Source organism: Ruditapes philippinarum, unplaced genomic scaffold (assembly GCF_026571515.1).
Source record: "Ruditapes philippinarum isolate M1 unplaced genomic scaffold, ASM2657151v2 ctg24_1_1_1_1, whole genome shotgun sequence".
Classification (NCBI taxonomy): domain Eukaryota; kingdom Metazoa; phylum Mollusca; class Bivalvia; order Venerida; family Veneridae; genus Ruditapes; species Ruditapes philippinarum.
Genome location: NW_026853760.1, coordinates 157,962 through 178,494, shown reverse-complemented (window position 1 = coordinate 178,494; position 20,533 = coordinate 157,962). Strand labels below are relative to the sequence as shown.

The window sequence follows — 20,533 nt, the reverse complement described above, 5'->3', positions numbered from 1 at the left end:
TCATGTTCAGTTATGTTGGTTTAAGGCCGTCACCTATTTGATTATTTCCCAGGATTTCTGTAACCTTATAATTACAATTACAAACTGAACTGTTTTCATTTCCTTGAGGAAAGTGTTACATCTGAGGTTACAAATTTCACAAAATGTGTAAAATTTACTACTTCATACACAATATTTTATCCTCAGAGGGAGTAAATTCAAAGTTCAAAGAATCATAGACTCTTTGAAAGAATTCCTGGAACATGTGATGTATCATAGGCCCTTCACAGTGAACATATGGGACGGATTTGTGAGAATTAAAGAAACATTAATAAAATTCAGCAAGTCTTTCCTGGATGGATCTGAACAATTTCTGGCATTACTGAAACTGTCTGAGAGATAGGGGAAAACTTTATCTTATATTGCAGCAGATAGCACTTGAAAATATCTGATTTATGATTTGTTAAAATTTATTTGTTCAGCAGTTAAGATTTTTCTTTTGACTGATTACTTGTTCCAGTTGAAAAAAAGTATCTTTAATGTTACCCAATAATTATTAAAACTATTGTTATTTATTAGAATTATTTGAGAAAATATTGTGGGATAAAAATTTAAAAAATGGTTATTGTTGTTAAGAGAGTGTCAGTTGTTACAGACACAGACAATGTAGATATTCCTTAAATCTATGTGATGATCCCACAGGTAAATTCATAGGTAAATTCCCAAATTTGAGCACAATTTACAGTCAGAAGTGACCTATTGGTCATGTTATACAGAATAATGTCTATTTTATATATACATGTATTATATTTCAACCATTTCTGCCTTTCAAAGGCAAATGTGTGATGGAATTGCTAATTATCTTAGTTTGCAAGATCTGTAGCTGCTTGTAAAATACAACAACTGCAACACCAAGAGCACTACAGCATAGAATCTGGTCAGAATGAAAGTACATGCATGAATCTATTTTGGTGGCATAAACTTGCAGGCATGTTGTGATCAACTGCTTATAAGTCAGGAAATAATAAATTTTATGAGCTGAGATATTCTGTTTAAATGTCACCTAGCATCAGGTGTTTATATGAATTACTTCTGTAAAATAATCAGCCTTCATTTTTTTATTGCTATTTAAGGCAAAAACTTGAGATGGTGAAATGTTTCAACAGTTACATGTGTCACATTAATCTACGTAGGAGGCATGTATACATGATGCCAAACCATCACATTGTTTTAGCTTTATTATCAGCCTGTGCATTATTAAATAGAAAGGATGTAAGGTGTATTTTTAGCTTGACTATAAAAAGAAAAGGGAGAGCTGTTGTAGTCATGTCAGTGTCCACATCGCTGTCACACTTCCGTTAATAAATTTTTGCATGCTAGTTGGTATCTCCAAAACTACTGAAGGGAATTGGATTCTTGTTCTCTGTGATTTTTTAATATGATAGGCACAGGTTGTCTCATAACTTTTGAGTTGCCTTTGAACAGAGTTATGCCCCTTTTTCTTACTGAATAGTCAAGTGCTTTCTTACTGGCAACTCTTGTTTATTGAAGATATTAAATCGTATCTTTGCAAATTTCATGCTTAGTTTCAATCTGGAAAAAATCATTCATTGTTTTGTTTTTGGGAAGATTGTAAAATATATACATTGTACTGATCGAATATCAAAAAATGCTGACCATAATCAGTTGGGGCACACATGCTGGCTATCTTGGTCTGCTCTGGTCCAATGGTAGACAACATGCTGACTGTTTAAAACTCTGAAATCCCTAGTTCCAGGCAGAAATCTTTTAACTTCAATAAATTCATCAATTTATTTCTATGATAAGTTATTACTCTTTATTTTAGCAAAGATAAACAGCTGACCTCAACAACTGAGGTAATCTATCATAAAACAGATAAAAACCTCTCATAATTCTATGTAAGATTCCTCTAGCAAACTGTTAAATCCTATCAGCTCCGGAAATTATAGTATCTGTAGACATATCCTTAACTTTTAACATGATTACCTCATGCTGATCTGTTCCAAATTTTCAGAAATTTAATAACAAGTGTGTTTTGGGATTTTTTTAAGAAGAAAAAAAAAAACTAAACCCTGTTACTTCAGCAGGTTGTATTAGAAAGTGTTGTATTGCTATTTATGCTGTGCATAAATCAAGATTGGAGGAAGATTTAAGTATATCCCGAAAAAAACTCAATTTTTTAAAGTTTTTCTTTGTTCGTAAAGCAATATATTACAATCATAATATTATGACAGTTTGTATTTCCCTGTTGACATAGTTTTTCCTTTTCTTGGTGGACCCTTTATAAACATGTGTGTCAAATTGCTTCTGAGTCCTAATTTTCCAAAAATTTCAATTATCATTCAGTCACAATTTTGCATAATGTTAAAACTCACTTTCCTTATAAATTGGATTTTATGACTAAAAAAATCTTAGGTGGATTGAAAGAAGCTTGGAATTTTCATGTTACAATTTGAGTGCCAAAATCTTTAAGGTATTTCTTTAATAGCACATATAAAGTACTGTAGCCCAAAATGTAATACATATTATAAGTCATACAGTGTATCATATAGTTTACAGTGCTAGCATTTTACCAGACTGAATACAGTACAACCCATGTAGAGCAACAACCTTTGGGAGACCAATATTATGGTTGCTATTGAGAGGTGTTGTCTTAGAGTAGTTAATAAAGTAATTATGAAGTCTAAATTTTTGGCTCAGAGTAGTTAAAGTTATAATTGTGAAGTCTAAATTTTTTAGCCCAGAGTAGTTAAAGTTATTGTGAAGTCTAATTTTTGACTTAGAATACTTAAAGTTATTGTGAAGACTAAATTTTTGCCTTAGGGTAGTTAAACTTATTGTGAAGTCTAAAGTTTTGCCTCAAGAGTAGTTAAAATTATTGTAAAGTCTAAATATTTGCCTCAGAGTAGTTAAAGTTACTGTGAAGTCTAAATTTTTGCCTTAGAGTAGTTAAAGTTATTGTGAAGTCTAAATTTTTGCCTCAGAGTAGTTAAAGTTATTGTGAAGTCTTAATTTTTGCCTTAGAGTAGTTAAAGTTATTGTGAAGTCTAAATTTTTGCTAAGAGTAGTAATTTTTAAAGTTAATGTGAAGTCTAAATTTCTGCCTTAGAATACCGGTAGTTAAAGTTATTGTGAAGTCTATGTTTTTGCCTTAAAATACCTTTTAAAGTCTAAATTTTTGCATCAGAGTAGTTTAAATTATTGCGAAGTCTAAATTTGTTATTTAATTGATACTGTTGTTATGAATTAAGTTTATTGCTTTACTGAGTGCTGCTTTGCAGAAGTTCCACTGTATTAATTAAACTTTGGAAGGAAAATCGTTCTCATTGATGAAAACAAAAATAAAACACCATTGAAATCATTTTTCCCACTGGTATTGAATCTCATTCATTTAAGACAGTGAAATATGGAGGGTTGAATCATTGTAATTGATCACTTTTCTTTGTATCATTGTAAAAATACATGCTGTTGATTATTATCTGAACAATTTCTGCTGGAGATTATGATTAAATCTGTTGTCTCAGAACCGGAAACTTAAAATCACCGCCATTCTTAATAGTGGGAGATCTCAATCACCGCCATTCTTAATAGTGGGAGATCTCAGGGATTCTTTATTTGCATTGTAAACACATTTAATCAAAACTGTAAATGATTGCATTGTGTATTGTATTGGATATAATGCACAAAATTAAATATTTTTTTTTTAAAAAGCGTTTATTCTAATTTACCTTGTGCAAGTTAAATGAAAACACATTGAGATTGAATAATTTTGCTGTTCTTTTATGTCCTATAAATTGATGAAAAAATGTTAATTTTAACTCGAGAAAGATTAATTCAATAACATTGGGAAAAAAATATTAATTTTTTTTTTTGTCGTTTCTTTTATTTCACAGAAATAGTTTGTGCTTGTTATTGAAAAAAGCTTTTACGAAGCACACGTTATTGATTGCAGCAGACGTGACTCACACTCTACAATCCTTTTTAGGTTCACTTGGCTATCAAAGAGTGCGTGTAGCTGGAATACGGCAGATTCACGCAATATCGTAATGAATGCTCCCTCTCTAATAGCAAAAAACACAGCCAGATTTATGTTCTACATAGATGGGGGTACAAAAAAAATCTATGTTATTATTAAAAAGGAGAAAGTCGTGTTACACTACAAAATTAAACAGTATGATACTAGTTTAGATATGTCATGATATGTGAATAGATTACATCTGAATGACATTTTATAAATGAAGGTTTAACAATCTTGAGATTTTTTGTTCAGATGCTTGTACTTTATAGTTTATACTATTTAATTTTAGTTTAACTTAAAACCTCTTAATATAATATGTACCCATGTATAGTGTAAGAAACATAAGTTCATGTGATATAAAAAGTTTCATTAATCATGTAATTGGTTAGAGATTTTGTTGCCCTTCCCTTGCTCTTTGTAGCCATCTTGAACTTTGGTTGTGGCCACAATAAAATTGGCTTGTACCCATGATCCCTAAGTTGAAAGGCAGACACTTGAACCAGTACTCAGCGGCCAGTGCTGTACCAGATTTTACATGAAGAAGATATTTTTCATAGGAGTCACTATCATAATTTAACTATACATGTGTAATAAAGTATGATTGTCAATTTTCTACTCCAAGTAAAATTCTAATTCAAACTTCATTATAATTATGTGCATTTATAGTGTGATAGATTATTATCACACTAATGTTTATTAAATGGTTTATGAGATCAACAAATATGTGTATTAGAAAGATGAGCTTTACTAGGAACATTGCTGCCACTGCCTCTGACATATTTATACATATATAATTCATTATAAATTCTCTAGGGGGTGTTACATTATATCAGCAGTGACATTGCCACCGCCAGCATGTGTCATTATTTCTCAGAAAATAAACAAACAGTATAAATGACTGGATGGCATCAATTAACCTTTACCCTTGAATGTTTATGAAAGTAACATTTACTGCTTTGAATTAAGACCAGTTTATTCAACTTAATTGCCAGTTTTAAGGGAACTTTTTATTATCCCTTAATCACCAAGCTTAACATCTTTAATGAACTTGTTCATCTTTCAATCAGGACAAAATCAGTTATCATTTAAAGCAAACATTAAAATTTTAAAATAATTTACTTATGGAAGTGTCACCTGATCTTGTTCTGCACTGGTCACATGTCAATTTCAGGGTAAGACTTAAAAATACAAATACCAATTACATACTGTACAGAATCAATTCAAATTTGATGCATAGACAGGCTTCTGATATAATAGTTTGTAAAGTTCTTGTATAAAATTATAGAATGAAACCACAGGCAATTTCTTGGCCCTAGATCAATTACAAGATTTCAAACTTTTTGGTACTATCAGTGTGACTTTAAGTGTAAATGAATTGATAATGGTTGGTTAAACACAAATACAACAAAAACTTGAGTACTTATGGAAGAATACATGTGTATCAACATAATTTTATACTGTGTATTATGCATGCTATTATTTTATTAAAAACTTTTATTGAACATCATTACATCATTGACTCAGGTATCAACTTTGACGCAAGAAGTTGAAACTCTTGCTGTGATGTTATTTTGTTTGAAAATTGCTTTCAAGTCATCAAATTCTATAAGAAGAGTCATCAAATACTATAAAAAATTTCTGTCAACATGAAATGTTGCATGTCTGTGTTTCAGTATGGGATTTTAACTATCAGTGTTATTGCCTTTGTATGAATTGCTTTGTATTTATCAAGGTTATGATTAGCTGAATTTAGGACATGATTATAGCTGCATTTAGATCTAGTGGTACAAGAGTAGCTGCCCTTGTCTTTCAAATGATGACAGAATAGTGGCCCTTGGCTTTCAGGCATTACAGTCTGGTAATGGCCCTTTGTTTTTTCAAGTGCTACCAGAGTTGTGGTCCTTGATTTCACAAAGATTTCAGTCAGACTGGTAACATTTTGAGAACATTCAAATATATCAATTTATTTCATGCTTTCCAGTGTTTTATTGTAATATATCAGATGATTATATTCTGATAAACCACTAGTGAAATTTATAAAATATAATTTTCACTGTAGCCGGACTATATCTGAATGCGGATGAAAAGAAAATCATAACTAAATGGAAAAACAGGCAGAAATAAGTGCCGTCATGCGTCAATTTTGCTTCTTTAGGAAAAGAAAGTCGATGTCACCATACATCATGTTAAAAATGTAGCAAAAGTAGAGAAATTTAACAGAACTATATTTCAAAATTGATGATGTGACGCCATGATGTGATGACGTCACAAAGGAGAATGCGCGACGTTACGCGGTAAAATCAGTAAAACAATACTTAAAATCACTTAAAAAGCATGAAATAAAAAGAAAATTTATTTGTTTTACATATAAGATTGAAATATATTTCATTCGTGAACACCAGCTATTATATTTTCACTCGTGGCTACGCCACTCGTGAAAATATTGCATCTGGTGTTCACTCAGTGAAATTATATTTCAATCTTACATGCAAAACAAACAAATATCCTCTATATATTTTATTATTTTTCAGGGGTTTGATTCAGTTAAACAATGAGACATATATTATACAGCCACTGGCACAAGGAGAACAAACAGGGGTATGTTAAATACATTCTTATCAAAGTACTAAAATGATATTATAAATCAGTGAAATAATTATATTAATGACATTTTAGCTTCTTTTGATTCCAACATTCAACAGACCTGGAAGCTATGGTTTTAAGTCTCGATCTTTTGCACAATATTTTTTTCTGGAGAGAGATGTGTTTTTGAAATGTGTTTAGAAATCAATTTAGATCGAATTTTAAACAGCTTTTATTTAATCAGAGAATTACTGTTTGTGATGCAAATTTTTTGGTTATACAATAGATTTATTTAAAACATAAAATTTATGATATATTGGACACTATAGTTGCAACTTATATGATGTATGTGATGATGTACTATGTACAAATCAAAGAAATAAAAGTTCTGTTCTGTTCTATATTCTGATATTTCTTTCAAATGATATTATACATTAATTGTTTTATGATAAACTACATTAAAAGATTGAAGATTATAATAAATAAGTGATAAGTATAATGTAAGTCTGCATGAAAGGTATAGGATTCTTTTAATATGTGATATTGCAAAGAATTAGCAGAATTGAAGAACAAACTGAAGAAAGGCAATATCTGCATTTAACAGATTATTTTCATATCAAAAGTGTGCATAGTACATGTATGTAATAGTTATTTAAAACGGTTTAAATTATAAGATATACATGTAATAGTAATGCATACTTCTTTTTTTCTAGTAATGCATTATAACTCTTGCACAGAATGTAGGAAAGAAATAAAACATGCTATTTCTTTGACTGATTTTTGTTGCTGTATTTTTTTTTCTCAAAGTAATGAACAAATGAGCCGCGTCACGACAAAACCAACATAGTGCGTTTGCGACCAGCATGGATCCAGACCAGCCTGCGCATTCGCGCAGTCTGATCAGGATCCATGCTGTTCGCTATCAGTTTCTCTACTTGTAATAGAGTTGGTAAGCGAACAGCATGGATCCTGATCAGACTGCGCGGATGCGCAGGCTGGTCTGGATCCATGCTGTTCACAAACCCATTATGTTGGTTTTGTCGTGACACGGCTCAAATTATTCACATATAATGGAGAGGCATTGAGTTAATTTCTACAATTAGAGGAAAAATCTCTAGTATTTAGATTCATGATTTGTGTAACAGAGGAAAAATCTGCCAGTATTAAGGTGTGAACAGAATTGAGCGTAAAACTTAAAGAAAATGAAACACAAACATTTAAACACTCCTGGGAAGTTTTATTTCAGTGCAAAGTACTTGGCGGTGAAGTATTTCCAGCAAACATTGCAATTGTTTTTCTACATAAAACACATGGGATATAATAGAAAAAAGTAGCTCCCCCCATTAAGCTTGCTAGACTCTGATCAAACAATAATGATGTTCTATAACTGAAGTAATATCTGGGGAAATTTGTTATCTTATGCAAAATCTATATTGGTTTTTAAACAAAAAAACATTTTGTTTACTTGCATGTGTTTCTTCACATCCTTTGCTGGAATGGCTGGTATAAAGTTTTTTCTTTAAGCAAGTTTTTTCCCCCCAGAAAAATGCTATTATTAAGTAAAAAAGCTGAAAAAGAATGGAAATAATAATTGTAAAATGTATTTCTTTGTATGACTCATATTGAATATAAACAAGACAATTTTGTTGTATTTTTGCCTTTTTCTGGCTTTATAAAAGCATGTGAAAACAATCTTAATTTTTGTTTGTTTTCTAAAGAGTCACTAGATCATGCAAATGGTTTCTAATATGCAGTTTCTGGGCAGTGATATAAGTGCTGGACAATTACAAAAGTATTGGACAATGACGTAAGTACTGGACATTGACAGTGACATTTATTCTGGACCATTACAAAAGTACTGGACAATGACGTAAGTACTGGACATTGACAGTGACATTTATTCTGGACCATTACAAAAGTACTGGACAATGACGTAAGTACTGGACATTGACAGTGACATTTATTCTGGACAATTACAAAAGTACTGGACAATGACGTAAGTCATGGACATTGACAGTGACATTTATTCTGGACAATTACAAAAGTATTGGACAATGACGTAAGTCATGGACATTGACAGTGACATTTATTCTGGACCATTACAAAAGTACTGGACAATGACGTAAGTACTGGACATTGACAGTGACATTTATTCTGGACAATTACAAAAGTACTGGACAATGACGTAAGTACTGGACATTGACAGTGACATTTATTCTGGACAATTACAAAAGTACTGGACAATGACGTAAGTACTGGACATTGACAGTGACATTTATTCTGGACAATTACAAAAGTACTGGACAATGACGTAAGTACTGGACATTGACAGTGACATTTATTCTGGACAATTACAAAAGTACTGGACCATGACGTAAGTCATGGACATTGACAGTGACATTTATTCTGGACAATTACAAAAGTACTGGACAATGACGTAAGTCATGGACATTGACAGTGACATTTATTCTGGACAATTACAAAAGTACTGGACAATGACGTAAGTACTGGACATTGACAGTGACATTTATTCTGGACAATTACAAATATACTGGACAATGATATATTTCTGCACAATGACATAAGTACTGGACAATCACATTATTAGTACTGGACAGTGATGGAGAAAGAATCTAGAACAATTCATATAAGCTTATAGCTTTTGTAACGATTGATGTAAAATAAATATATTTCATGTACTGAATTAGATATTTGATGATTAGTATAAAATTATTGTGATTTTAGGGTGACCGTCCACATATCGTGTACAAAGCTACCAGTTCGGAGAAAGAGAAATGTGGGAATGATCATGGAAAATGGCTGCCATTTCACGAGTTACATAAAGGAGAATTTATAAGAAAGTTGAAATACCTCAATGCACAACGAGTAAGATTTATTTAAACCTTTTGAGCACTATTTGTGCCAATAATAGACCACCATTATGCTGTCAGGTTGGCCTACTCCTCTGTGTGGTCTTATATTAAATTTAGTCCTTTACCTGCTGAATTAATGTTATATATTTTCCCTGCACTTTGGAACAGTCAATTAAAAATTAAAGGGGATTTCGATATCAAAATTTAGCTGCCAACAGTGTAGAGCCTGGTCAGACTGCATGGTTTTGTAGGCTGGTCTGACTATATACTGGTAGTAAAAGCAGGTCACTTTTGGATACAGCAGGAAATATTTTGATACAGAACACCCTTGATATAGTATTGACCTGTCCAAATTCAAAGAAGGAAAAATTCAGTAAAGTTCGGTTAATATTGTCTGTATATATGCCATTGTAGTGAGAAGTTTCTTTAAAATCCTTTAAATCATAATGGATGTTTTGCAATACAAACTTAAAAGCTAAGTCTATCTGCATCTCCATCTAGTCTTGACAAGATGCATTTTCTTTGATGTTGAAATTTGTATTTCTTTGATCTACAATTGTGTACAATTATGTGTGGATCCTTTCAAAGTAAGATGATGGCTTATCTAATATTGAACCAGGCTAGAAATTTGCTAGCATGTAAAGATGCAAACATGCATGTGTCAAAATAAAAGTAATCATAGGATAAAGGTTAGTCTTGTTGCATGTAAGGGAAGTAAGAAAATCTGTAACAAGTTTGTTATTATAGATTTAGCTCCCTTTTAAAATTTTGTTATTTAATATCTTACTGACTCAAGGAGCTTGATTAATTATCAGTATTTATTTTTACATTACAGACTTTAAACAAAGATGCTGCCAAAGTGACAACAAAGTATATAAAACTTGCCTTAATTTTGGATAATACGATGGTGAGTTGATTTATATTAGTACATCAGATATAACGGATTTAACTGTTCTGGGTTACCTTTTTCTCATCAGAGTTCTGTTGCATTAATTCTCATGTATAACTCAGACAGGGGCAGCAATATCAATTGTCAATGTTGCCATGGTTGTCCCACGGTCTGTACGGACAAGTGATATTTTTTCTAGAATTTACTGTATAATTATAAATCATACAAGTAGAAAAAAAAATACTGTGATAAAACAGACAAGTAAGTTAAAATCATATTTTGCAAGCCTAATATTACCTATGTAAATTGTTTATCAGACTGTTGTATATCATGTGAGATAATTAACATAATTATATATTTAGTATTGGTCATTGAATCTGACAGTAAAGCAGGTGTTGGAGTTTGCCATACAAACAACAAATATTGTGGACATGGTATGTGAATATATTGTACTTAATTTAATTTTATTAACATACTTTTTCAGTTATAATCCATGAAAAGGAAGTTGGAAAATCTTGATTTTAATAGTTTAATAAAAAGCTTTTTCTTTTAGCTTTAATTTATAAGGAAATTATGTTCTGATAAGTACAATGTACCATTCTTCTATCTGAGTAAACAAATACTAGTGATAAATAAAGATCCATGATTAAAGTCCCAAATGGGTTTGCACCATGACCTGTGATACCTGGCTTGATAGTTTGTCACATTTCCAGAAGCCATTTAAAATCTATACTTAATTTGAAATGTGGGGCTTTCCTGACAAAATGGTTAAGGTCTCTCCTATCAACCTTTTACCAGTGTAGGTTTGTATCCTGCCAGGGACTTTATATTCTTTCATTTGAGGAATATTCATTTTCTTGAGGAAAAGCTTCCAACACAATTGAGTATCATAACTTAGTATAAACTACTAGTACTGCAGAGTTGCCAAATGGTGTAATATCAGTTTGACTAAAACCGTGACAAATTATATGACTTGAGAATAATAAGTTTATTATATTAATTACAGTACTACAAGGAGTTAAACATACGTGTTGCATTAACATATGTAGAACTCTGGAACCGTGGCAACAGGATACTTATATCTCCAAAGCTCAGGGAAACTCTGGAAAACTTCATGAGATATCAACAACATAATTTACGAGGTGTTGATCACCATGCTGCTCATTTACTCACGTAAGTTTATGTAAATACTCATGTAAATTTATGTAAATATACAAGTTTATGTAAATGTCGTCTTATTAGAAAATATATCGTGCATGTCTGGTTCTACTCTGTTGCTCCCTTGTGTCTAAAATAAAGCCTAGTAGGGCACCCTAGGTATTTTTTCATCAGTAAAGCTGGAAAGTTGCCATATTACTTTAACAATGTCTGTAAAATGTTATATTAGATGATAAAACAAAAATGGAAATTTGCCTTAGAAATAAATTTTTGAGGTAGATATTGAACAAATGTTGTTGGGAAAATCACTTATCATGCCTAGAGAAACACCTTTTAAGTAAAAAAAAAATCAAAAATTGACGGATATGTCACAATATGAAAACGTTGTTATTAAATTGGCACTATGCATGTCACATTGACAATTAACTTGGTTGAGATCCTATTTATATTAGTGGCTTAATGGTTTTGGATTATTTATCCCAGTTATTATGCCCCCATTTCGAAGAAAAGGGGGTATATTGCTTTGCACTTGTCGGTCCGTCGGTCTGTCGGTCCGTCGGTCCGTAGACCAAATGGTTTCCGAGTGATAACTAAAGAACCCTTAGGCCTAGGAACTTCAAACTTGGTATGGTGATTGGTCATGACCAGTAGATGACCCCTATTGATTTTTGGGTCAAGGGGTCAAAGGTCAAGGTCACATTGACCTTGTAAGCGAAAACGGTTTCCGATCAATAACTAAAGAACCTTAAGGCCTAGGAACTTCAAACTTGGTATGGTGATTGGTCATGATCAGTAGATGACCCCTATTGATTTTGGGGTCAAGGGGTCAAAGGTCAAGGTCACATTGACCTATTAAGCAAAAACGGTTTCCGATCAATAACTTAAGAACTTTAAGGCCTAGGAACTTCAAACTTGGTATGGTGATTGGTCATGATCAGTAGATGACCCCTATTGATTTTGGGTCAAGGGTCAAAGGTCAAGGTCACATTGACCTCTTGGGTAAAAACGGTTTCGGATCAATAACAAAAGAACCCTTAGGCCTAGGAACTTCAAACTTGGTATGGTGATTGGTTATGACAAGGATATGACCCCTATTGATTTTGGGGTTAAGGGTCAAAGGTCAAGGTCACATTGACCTTGTAGGTAAAAACGGTTTCGGATCAATAACAAAAGAACCCTTAGGCCTAGGGACTTCAAACTTGATATGGTGATTGGTCATGATCAGTAGATGACCCCTATTGATTTTGGGGTCAAGGGGTCAAAGGTCAAGGTCACATTGACCTCTTAGGTAAAAACGGTTTCCGATCAATAACTAAAGAACCCTTAGGCCTAGGAACTTCAAACTTGGTATGGTGATTGGTCATGACCAGCAGATGACCCCTATTGATATTGGGGTTAAGGGGTCAAAGGGCAAGGTCACATTGACCTTGTATGTTAAAACAGTTTCCGATCAATAACTAAAGAACCCTTAGGCCTAGGAACTTCAAACTTGGTATGGTGATTGGTCGTGACCAGCAGATGACCTATTGATTTTGGGGTCAAAGGTCAAGGTCACATTGACCTTGTAGGTAAAAACGGTTTCCGATCAATTAACTAAAAACGCTTAGGCCTAGGAACTTCAAACTTTGTATGATGATTGGTCGTGACCAGCAGATGACCCCTATTGAGTTTTGGGTCAAGGTGTCAAAGGTTAAGGTCATGACCAGTAGATACTTGATAACCCTTATTAATTGTTTGATCACTGGGTCAGAAGTCATGCATAATAACCTTATCACATGACTAATTGGCTGCTGATAGGGGGCATACATGTTTTACAAACATATCTTGTTTATATTTATCATAATCAATTGTATTTTTTGGAACATTTTGTTATAAATAACATTCTGTGAAACTTATATTTTGATATTTCAGTCGTCGGAAGTTTGAAGATAGTACCATAGGAATGTCAATTCCTGATTCAGTGTGTACAGGAAGAGCTGGTGGTATCAATACAGTAAGTACATCTCCTCTCATGTTCCTATGAAAATAAATTAATTACAAAAATGTACTCTATGTCTGTATAATGCAAATTACATCACGTCAAAATATATGCACTGCCATGTAACACCATTTTTACGGAGTCACAAAAGTGTCATGGGTATCTGAGAGATAATGCTTCTTGATATATAGTTCATTTTTATTAAGCATGTTTAATTAATGATAAAGTCAAGAATTTTGCAAGTGCGTTAAAAAAGTAAATCCAAAGCTCTTCTTAAGGCATTATTTGTGTTATTAGCCAATTTAATAGTTTTAAATATAACCGAAATGAGGTATTTTGAATTATGCACATTTTTTGTTTTCCTTTAGAATCCCAGTTATCTAGAGCCACAGAAAGGGGCAACTATTCTATCTCACATGATTGGACATAATCTCGGAATAAAGCATGATGAAGATGGTACGAATATTTATTCTATTTTTAGATAAAATTTGGGGGAGATACATGTATATGTAAAAAATGCGGGGAATTTCACTGCCTAGATTAGATTAGATATAATGCTTTTGGTGGTCTTAGAATAGAAAGTAGTTTTACACTTGCAAGCACCTTATGTGATACAATGTACATAGAAAATAACATTGTTTTAACATATTTTCAGTTGAAACATGTGTTTTGTTAATCAAAATGTTTTAAGGAAAATTATTTACTGTTGTTTAAATAAAAGCAAACTTTTTAGAACTGTTTGTTTATAACTTTAAGATAGTAAAGTATTAAAGGTTGTTTATTTGTGTTAGTTTTTTCTATCAAAATAAATATTTCAAAACATGTAGATTTAAATGTAGAATGGTCAACAAAATCTTAAGATAATAATGTTTAAATGATTTTGTATCTCCTTGTTGTCTTACCAGTCTATGTGTAGATAGTGAAAATTCAATTTTCTCTGTTTTTATTCAATGAAAATTAATTCAATGTATTTGAATTGAAATGTGTTATGATGACTTGTTACTAATAAAATGATAACACTCTAATATAAAATTATGTCAAAGACTTTCTTTGTATACCTCAGTCCTTTGTTTAACTTACTTTCTTATCAAGTTTGTATGTTGGTGAAAGTAATCCTGACAAAGTCAAGTTTTAAAACTGTTAATACTTTCTTTTACTTTTTCTGTTGGGAGGGGTAGGGATGCAAACAAAAGTAAAAAGACCCTTATGTTTCAACTACTACAAATTCATTGTCATCGCCACACTAAACTTTAACATGCTGGAAGAAAGCAGTCCAAATGTTTACAATAATGGCTAATCTTAGAAAGGCTTGCACGAAAATACTGAAAATGAGATGTCATTGATATATATAATAATTATTGATTTTTTTGTAAGACAAAATAAAACATTGAAAGGGTAGAGTGAATAAAAAGCAAAGAAATGTTTTTTTGGGTTTGTCTGAAACCATGTATAACTAATATGTGATGTATTTTTTAAACTGCTAACAGTGGACTGGAGATATTTGTATCATGAAGGTATTGTTATATTGTGATGGCTTTTATGTTGTTTTGATGTTGTTTTTCTGCACTATAAACAGTAACTGAAAGGAAACAGGAAAAAAGATACAGTGTAGTGGACAAATTTAGTGTTAAGATTATGTTATGAATATGTCCTGCTTTGACATGCCAGATGATTTAATTATCATAATTTCTAAAACCTGACCAACAGTATAAGGGTCTGGTCAGACCGGAGACAGATGTGCAAAGTCATCACGGCTCTATACTGAAGACTGAGAACTGGTTCTGTGTGTTCTTTGCTTAATTAGGATATATCTATCTAGGGAGTACAACATATAGCATTATACTATCAAGTACATATATCCCTGACACCTGTTTTTTTTAGCTCGACTATTCGAAGAATATGAGAGCTATTGTAGTCGTAGTCAGCGTCCGCGTCGGCGTCTGCGTTGGTTAAAGTTTTTTGTAAAGTCAAATATCTCAATTATTGCTTGAGATATTCAATTGAAACTTACAATACTTATTTATAGTAACAAGGTACATCAGATTGACAAGTTGGATAACTACCTACAATATTGACAGAATTATGCCCCTTTTTAACTTAGAAATTTTGGTTAAAGTTTTTTGTAAAGTCAAATATCTCAATTATTGCTTGAGATATTCAATTGAAACTTACAATACTTATTTATAATAACAAGGTACATCAGATTGACAAGTTGGATAACTCTGCCTACATTATTGACAGAATTATGCCCCTTTGAAACTTAGAAATTTTTGTTAAAGTTTTTTTGTAAAGTCAAATATCTCAATTATTGCTTGAGATATTCAATTGAAATTTACAATACTTTTTTATAGTAACAATGTTCATCATTTTGCAAAATTGCATAACTCTGTCTGCAATATTTGCAGAATTATTTGCCCCTTTGAAACTTAGAAATTTTGGTTAAAGGTCTTCAAAGATATTTACTTGAAACTTTACACAATCATGTACTTAGGGTCATAATTTGAGGGTCATAATTGTATGTCACTGACCAAGTTCCATAACTCTATCTTGCATTAAGGCTGATTCATATCCCCTTTTCTACTTAGTCTCCTGGTTAATGTTTACATGCAAGTTTTACATATCTCAATAACTATTAAAGATATTTATTTAAAACTTCACATATGCATTAAGGGTCAGAATTGTAGGTCACTGACAAAGATACATAATTCTATCTTGCATTTAGGCTGATTTTTCTTCCCTTTTTCAACTTAGAAATTCATGGTAAAGTTTTGCTTGTAAGCTGTTATCTCCATAACTACTAAAGGGTTTGTGCCTTTTTTGGGACAATTTTATGCATTCATAATAATAAAGCAGTGATTTACTTGATAAAACATCTTAATAACAAGCCTTTGTACCTTTTCTGTCAATTTTATGTATTCATAGGTAATTAGTATTATTATACTCAATAAAACACCATTGTGACATTACCTTCCAAATAGTCAAACCAATACTGTAATTAGACTCTCTCTAAGGCCTATTACATGAATTTATAAAAAAATTTAGCCCTTTTGTGAACTTAGAAAATTTAACATTGTCAAGGCTCTTTTACTATCAAGCACTTAGAATAGTCGAGCGTGCTGTCCTACCGACAGCTCTTGTTATTGCCATATGGTTTCAAAAAGTTGATTTATTACAGTGTTAAAGAATGGTAGAAGTTTTTGTGTTTGGTGTTAGTGGAAGGTATCAACATGTACTGGTGTTTGTATAAGTGGTGTTTCCTGCATATAATCTCATGCTTCCTTTCTTACAAATCTTCTCCTTCTTTCATAATGCAATATAATAGGCTTACAGTGCTGTTAAAGGAAACAGACTTCTTTCATAATATAATATAATAGGCTTACAGTGCTGTTAAAGGAAACAGACTTATTTCTTAACACCTCTTATTTACTATTATAATTGTGTACATAAGTTACAATTTATTTACATCCTTTGTCTAGGGACTTATTGAAATTTAAGTTTATATAATCCTGTAATTATGGTAACATACTGTAAAACAGAGATGAGACAACAATGAGAAATAATCTTTTGCAAAAGAAAATGTTATTTCTGCTTAATATTAAGAATATTTGCTAACTTAAATGATACTTAGAAAGCTTTCATTGCTTGCCTTGCCAAGCTTCAATGCCTACATTTTCTGTAGTATTTTGAACATACTTTTGAAAGAAATTCTTATGGTTTTGTTTACAATCTTGAAACTTACTTGCATCATGTTAATGGGTTTAAGATGCCAGTTGTTTTCAAAATCATAAAGGTGTCAAAAATAAGCACAGATTGGTCTTCCTAAACCATTTCGTAGATGGGCCTGACCCGTATAATTCTAATTATCAGATAAGTGGATACATTAAGATTTTCACCACAACATTTTTGTTAACTATTGAGCATGGGAAACGGACTAAAGCCCTCCTGGACAAAAGCCCTCCTGTCCAAAAATGACAATGCGGACAAAAGCCCTCCCGTAAAAATAACAAGGCAGACAAAAGCCCTCCCATGAAAATGACAAGGTGGACAAAAGACCTCCTGTGAAAATGACAGGGCGGACAAAGGCCCTCCCATGCAAATGACTGGGCGGACAAAAGCCCTCCCGTGAAATTAACAAGGCAGACAAAAGCCCCCCCCCGTAACAAAATATGTATGTATGTTACATGCCTGTGTTTTTTTCAATGCACTTAACATATTAAATTTGTAACATATATATTTGTTGTTGTTTTCTATTGGTCTAAGTATTTTTATGAGCTAGAACCACCTTTCATTCAGAATATACCTTTCAGAAATATTTAACAAGGTAACATTTTCACATGAATGTCGTTTTAAAAAGTCACTTTTAAAAGTAATTGACTCATTACAAGGCACATCATACATGTCTCGGACTTATAATTTTAGTTAATTTAAACTTTTTTTCATCATTTATTACTCTATTAATCTTAATTTTACATGGGAGTAATCCTTCATTTTTACGTGAATAAATAAATATGCACTTACAGATTTTAGCACTTATTATTCAGATGCCTGTCAGGAATGTGCTCAAGCTCATACAAACAGTCGCTTATGCCAATAGAAAACAAAAATATTCATGATTACAATTTCAATATGTTGAGTGCATTGAACTGAAAATACAAACTATTCAATTTACATATATGATTGTATTTTCTGCGGGAGGGCTTTTGTCCACCCTGTTATTTTCACAGGAGGGCTTATGTCCACCCAATCATTTTCACAGGAGGGCTTTTGTCTGCCCTGTCATTTTCACGGAAGGGCTTTTGTCCACCTTGTCATTTTTGGACGGGAGGGCTTTTGTCCGGGACGGCTTTTGTCCTATACTCAATGAGCACAGGTTGATGTTTGTGGTTCAAGGTCAGTGAATGTGTGACTTAAATCAGAAGGCTAAAGACTATGCCATACTTTTATCACCAACAATATATTGCTTTATTTTGTTGCATAGCAATTATACAACTCTGCCCCAAAAAAATTTTGATCTGAAATTGTAAAACATTGAAATACATTTTAATAGTACAACAGTTTTTGTAGTGATATAGGTAATTGGTCTTGTTAAATGTAGTCCAACTTACTGTACTGCGCATTGAGATATTGTGCTAGTTTGTGTATGGGGAATATCTTCCCATATAGAAGCGAGATTCTGACCCAGAACAAAAATATCTCAGTGTCTAGCTTTGCCACATTGAACTATTTTGACTACCTTAGAAGAGGTTGTTTTACTGCCTTGCTCTATCTTGTATCATTCTGTAAAGTTTTTTCGTGTATACAGAGAACATAATAATTATTTCAGGTTATAAACAAGCCAAGCAGTATATTATATATATTGTAAGACTGTTCCTTTTTAGCTCACCTGTCACAAAGTGACAGGGTGAGCTTTTGTGATCGCTTTTCGTCCGGCGTCCGTCCGTCCGTCCGTCCGTAAACTTTTGCTTTAAATGACATCTCCTCATAAACCACTGAGCCAATTTCATCCAAACTTCACAGGAATGTTCCTTTGGTGGTCACCTTTAAAAATTGTTCAAAGAATTTAATTCCATGCAGAACTCTGGTTGCCATGGCAACCGAAAGAAAAATCTTTAAATATCTTCTTTTAAACAACCCTAAGAGCTAGAGCTTAGATATTTGGCATGAAACATCTTCTAGTGAGTGTCTACCAAGTTTGTTCAAATAAAAGCCCTGGGGTCAAAATTGGCCCCGCCCCGGGGGGGTCATTGATTTTCCCTATATGCATATAGTAAAAACTTAAAAAATCTTCTTTTAAAGAACCGTAAGAGCTAGAGCTTAGATATTAAGCATGAAACATCTTCTAGTGAGTGTCTACCAAGTTTGTTCAAATTAAAGCCCTGTGGTTAAAATTGGCCCCACCCCGGGGGGTCATTGATTTTCCCTATATGCATATAGTAAAAAACTTAAAAAAATCTTCTTTTAAAGAACCATAAGAGCTAGAGCTAAGATATTTGGCATGAAACATATTCTAGTGAATGTCTACCAAGTTTGTTCAAATAAAAGCCCTGGGGTCAAAATTGACCCCGCCCCAGGTGGTCATACATTTTCCCTATATGCATATAGTAAAAACTTAAAAAATCTTCTTTTAAAGAACCCAAAGAGCTAGAGCTAAGATATTTAGCGTGAAACATCTTCTAATGAGTGTCTACCAAGTTTGTTCAAATAAAAGCCCTGGGGTCAAAATTGGCCCCGCCCCAGGGGGTCATTGATTTTCCCTATATGCATATAGTAAAAACTTAAAAAATCTTCTTTTAAAGAACTCAAAGAGCTAGAGCTAAGATATTTAGCATGAAACATGTTCTAATGGGTGTCTACCAAGTATGTTCAAATAAAAGCCCCGGGTGTCAAAACTGGCCCCGGCGGGGGGGGGGGGGTCATTGATTTTCCTTATATGTGTATAGCAAAAACTTAAAAATCTTCTTTGAAAAAACCCAAATAGCTAGAATTTAGATACTAAGCATGAAACATCTTGAAGTAAATATCTACAAAGTTTGTTCAGATAAAAGCCCGGAGGTCAAAACTGGCCCTGCCCCAGGGGTGTCATTGTTTTTAACTATATGTGTATAGAAAAAACTTTAAAAATCTTTTTTTAAAAACCCAATGAGCTAGAACTTAGATGTTTAGCATGAAACATCTTCTTATGGGTGTCTACCAAGTCTGTTCAAATAAACAAATAAAAGCCCGTGGGTAAAATTGGCCCGGGGGTGGGGGCCTATATACAGGTGAGCGACCTCAGGGCCATCATGGCCCTCTTGTTCTTTATAAATGTCAACATTATTTTCCTTCTGTTTTGTAATATGATAATTTTATTTCAGACAGTTAATTTATTATATTTTTTCATAAATTTTGTTGAATTGTTTAGAGATGTTGAAATATTTTGATTAATGTTAAAGGGTCATTATTTAACCCCTTTCAGTGCTAAATTTTTATAATGGACTTACCCGGTAACTTTGTATTGAATTTAGAACATTTCTTTAGTAGGTTAAAGGTTCCAG

At 32.6% G+C, this 20,533-nt stretch overlaps 1 protein-coding gene across 2 annotated transcripts in view; it reads left to right on the top strand.

The window, feature by feature from the left end:
• Positions 1-20,533, top strand: part of LOC132737777 (disintegrin and metalloproteinase domain-containing protein unc-71-like) — a 71,143-nt gene that overhangs the window by 36,679 nt on the left and 13,931 nt on the right. The window contains exons 6-13 of one of the 2 annotated variants that reach the window (XM_060725123.1): positions 6,550-6,616; positions 9,347-9,487; positions 10,310-10,381; positions 10,726-10,797; positions 11,370-11,536; positions 13,433-13,514; positions 13,868-13,955; positions 14,987-15,013. In XM_060725123.1, coding sequence (XP_060581106.1) covers positions 6,550-6,616; positions 9,347-9,487; positions 10,310-10,381; positions 10,726-10,797; positions 11,370-11,536; positions 13,433-13,514; positions 13,868-13,955; positions 14,987-15,013 — 716 coding nt within the window. The remainder of the gene's footprint in view (positions 1-6,549; positions 6,617-9,346; positions 9,488-10,309; positions 10,382-10,725; positions 10,798-11,369; positions 11,537-13,432; positions 13,515-13,867; positions 13,956-14,986; positions 15,014-20,533) is intronic. The other variant, XM_060725124.1, reaches the window with a different exon arrangement.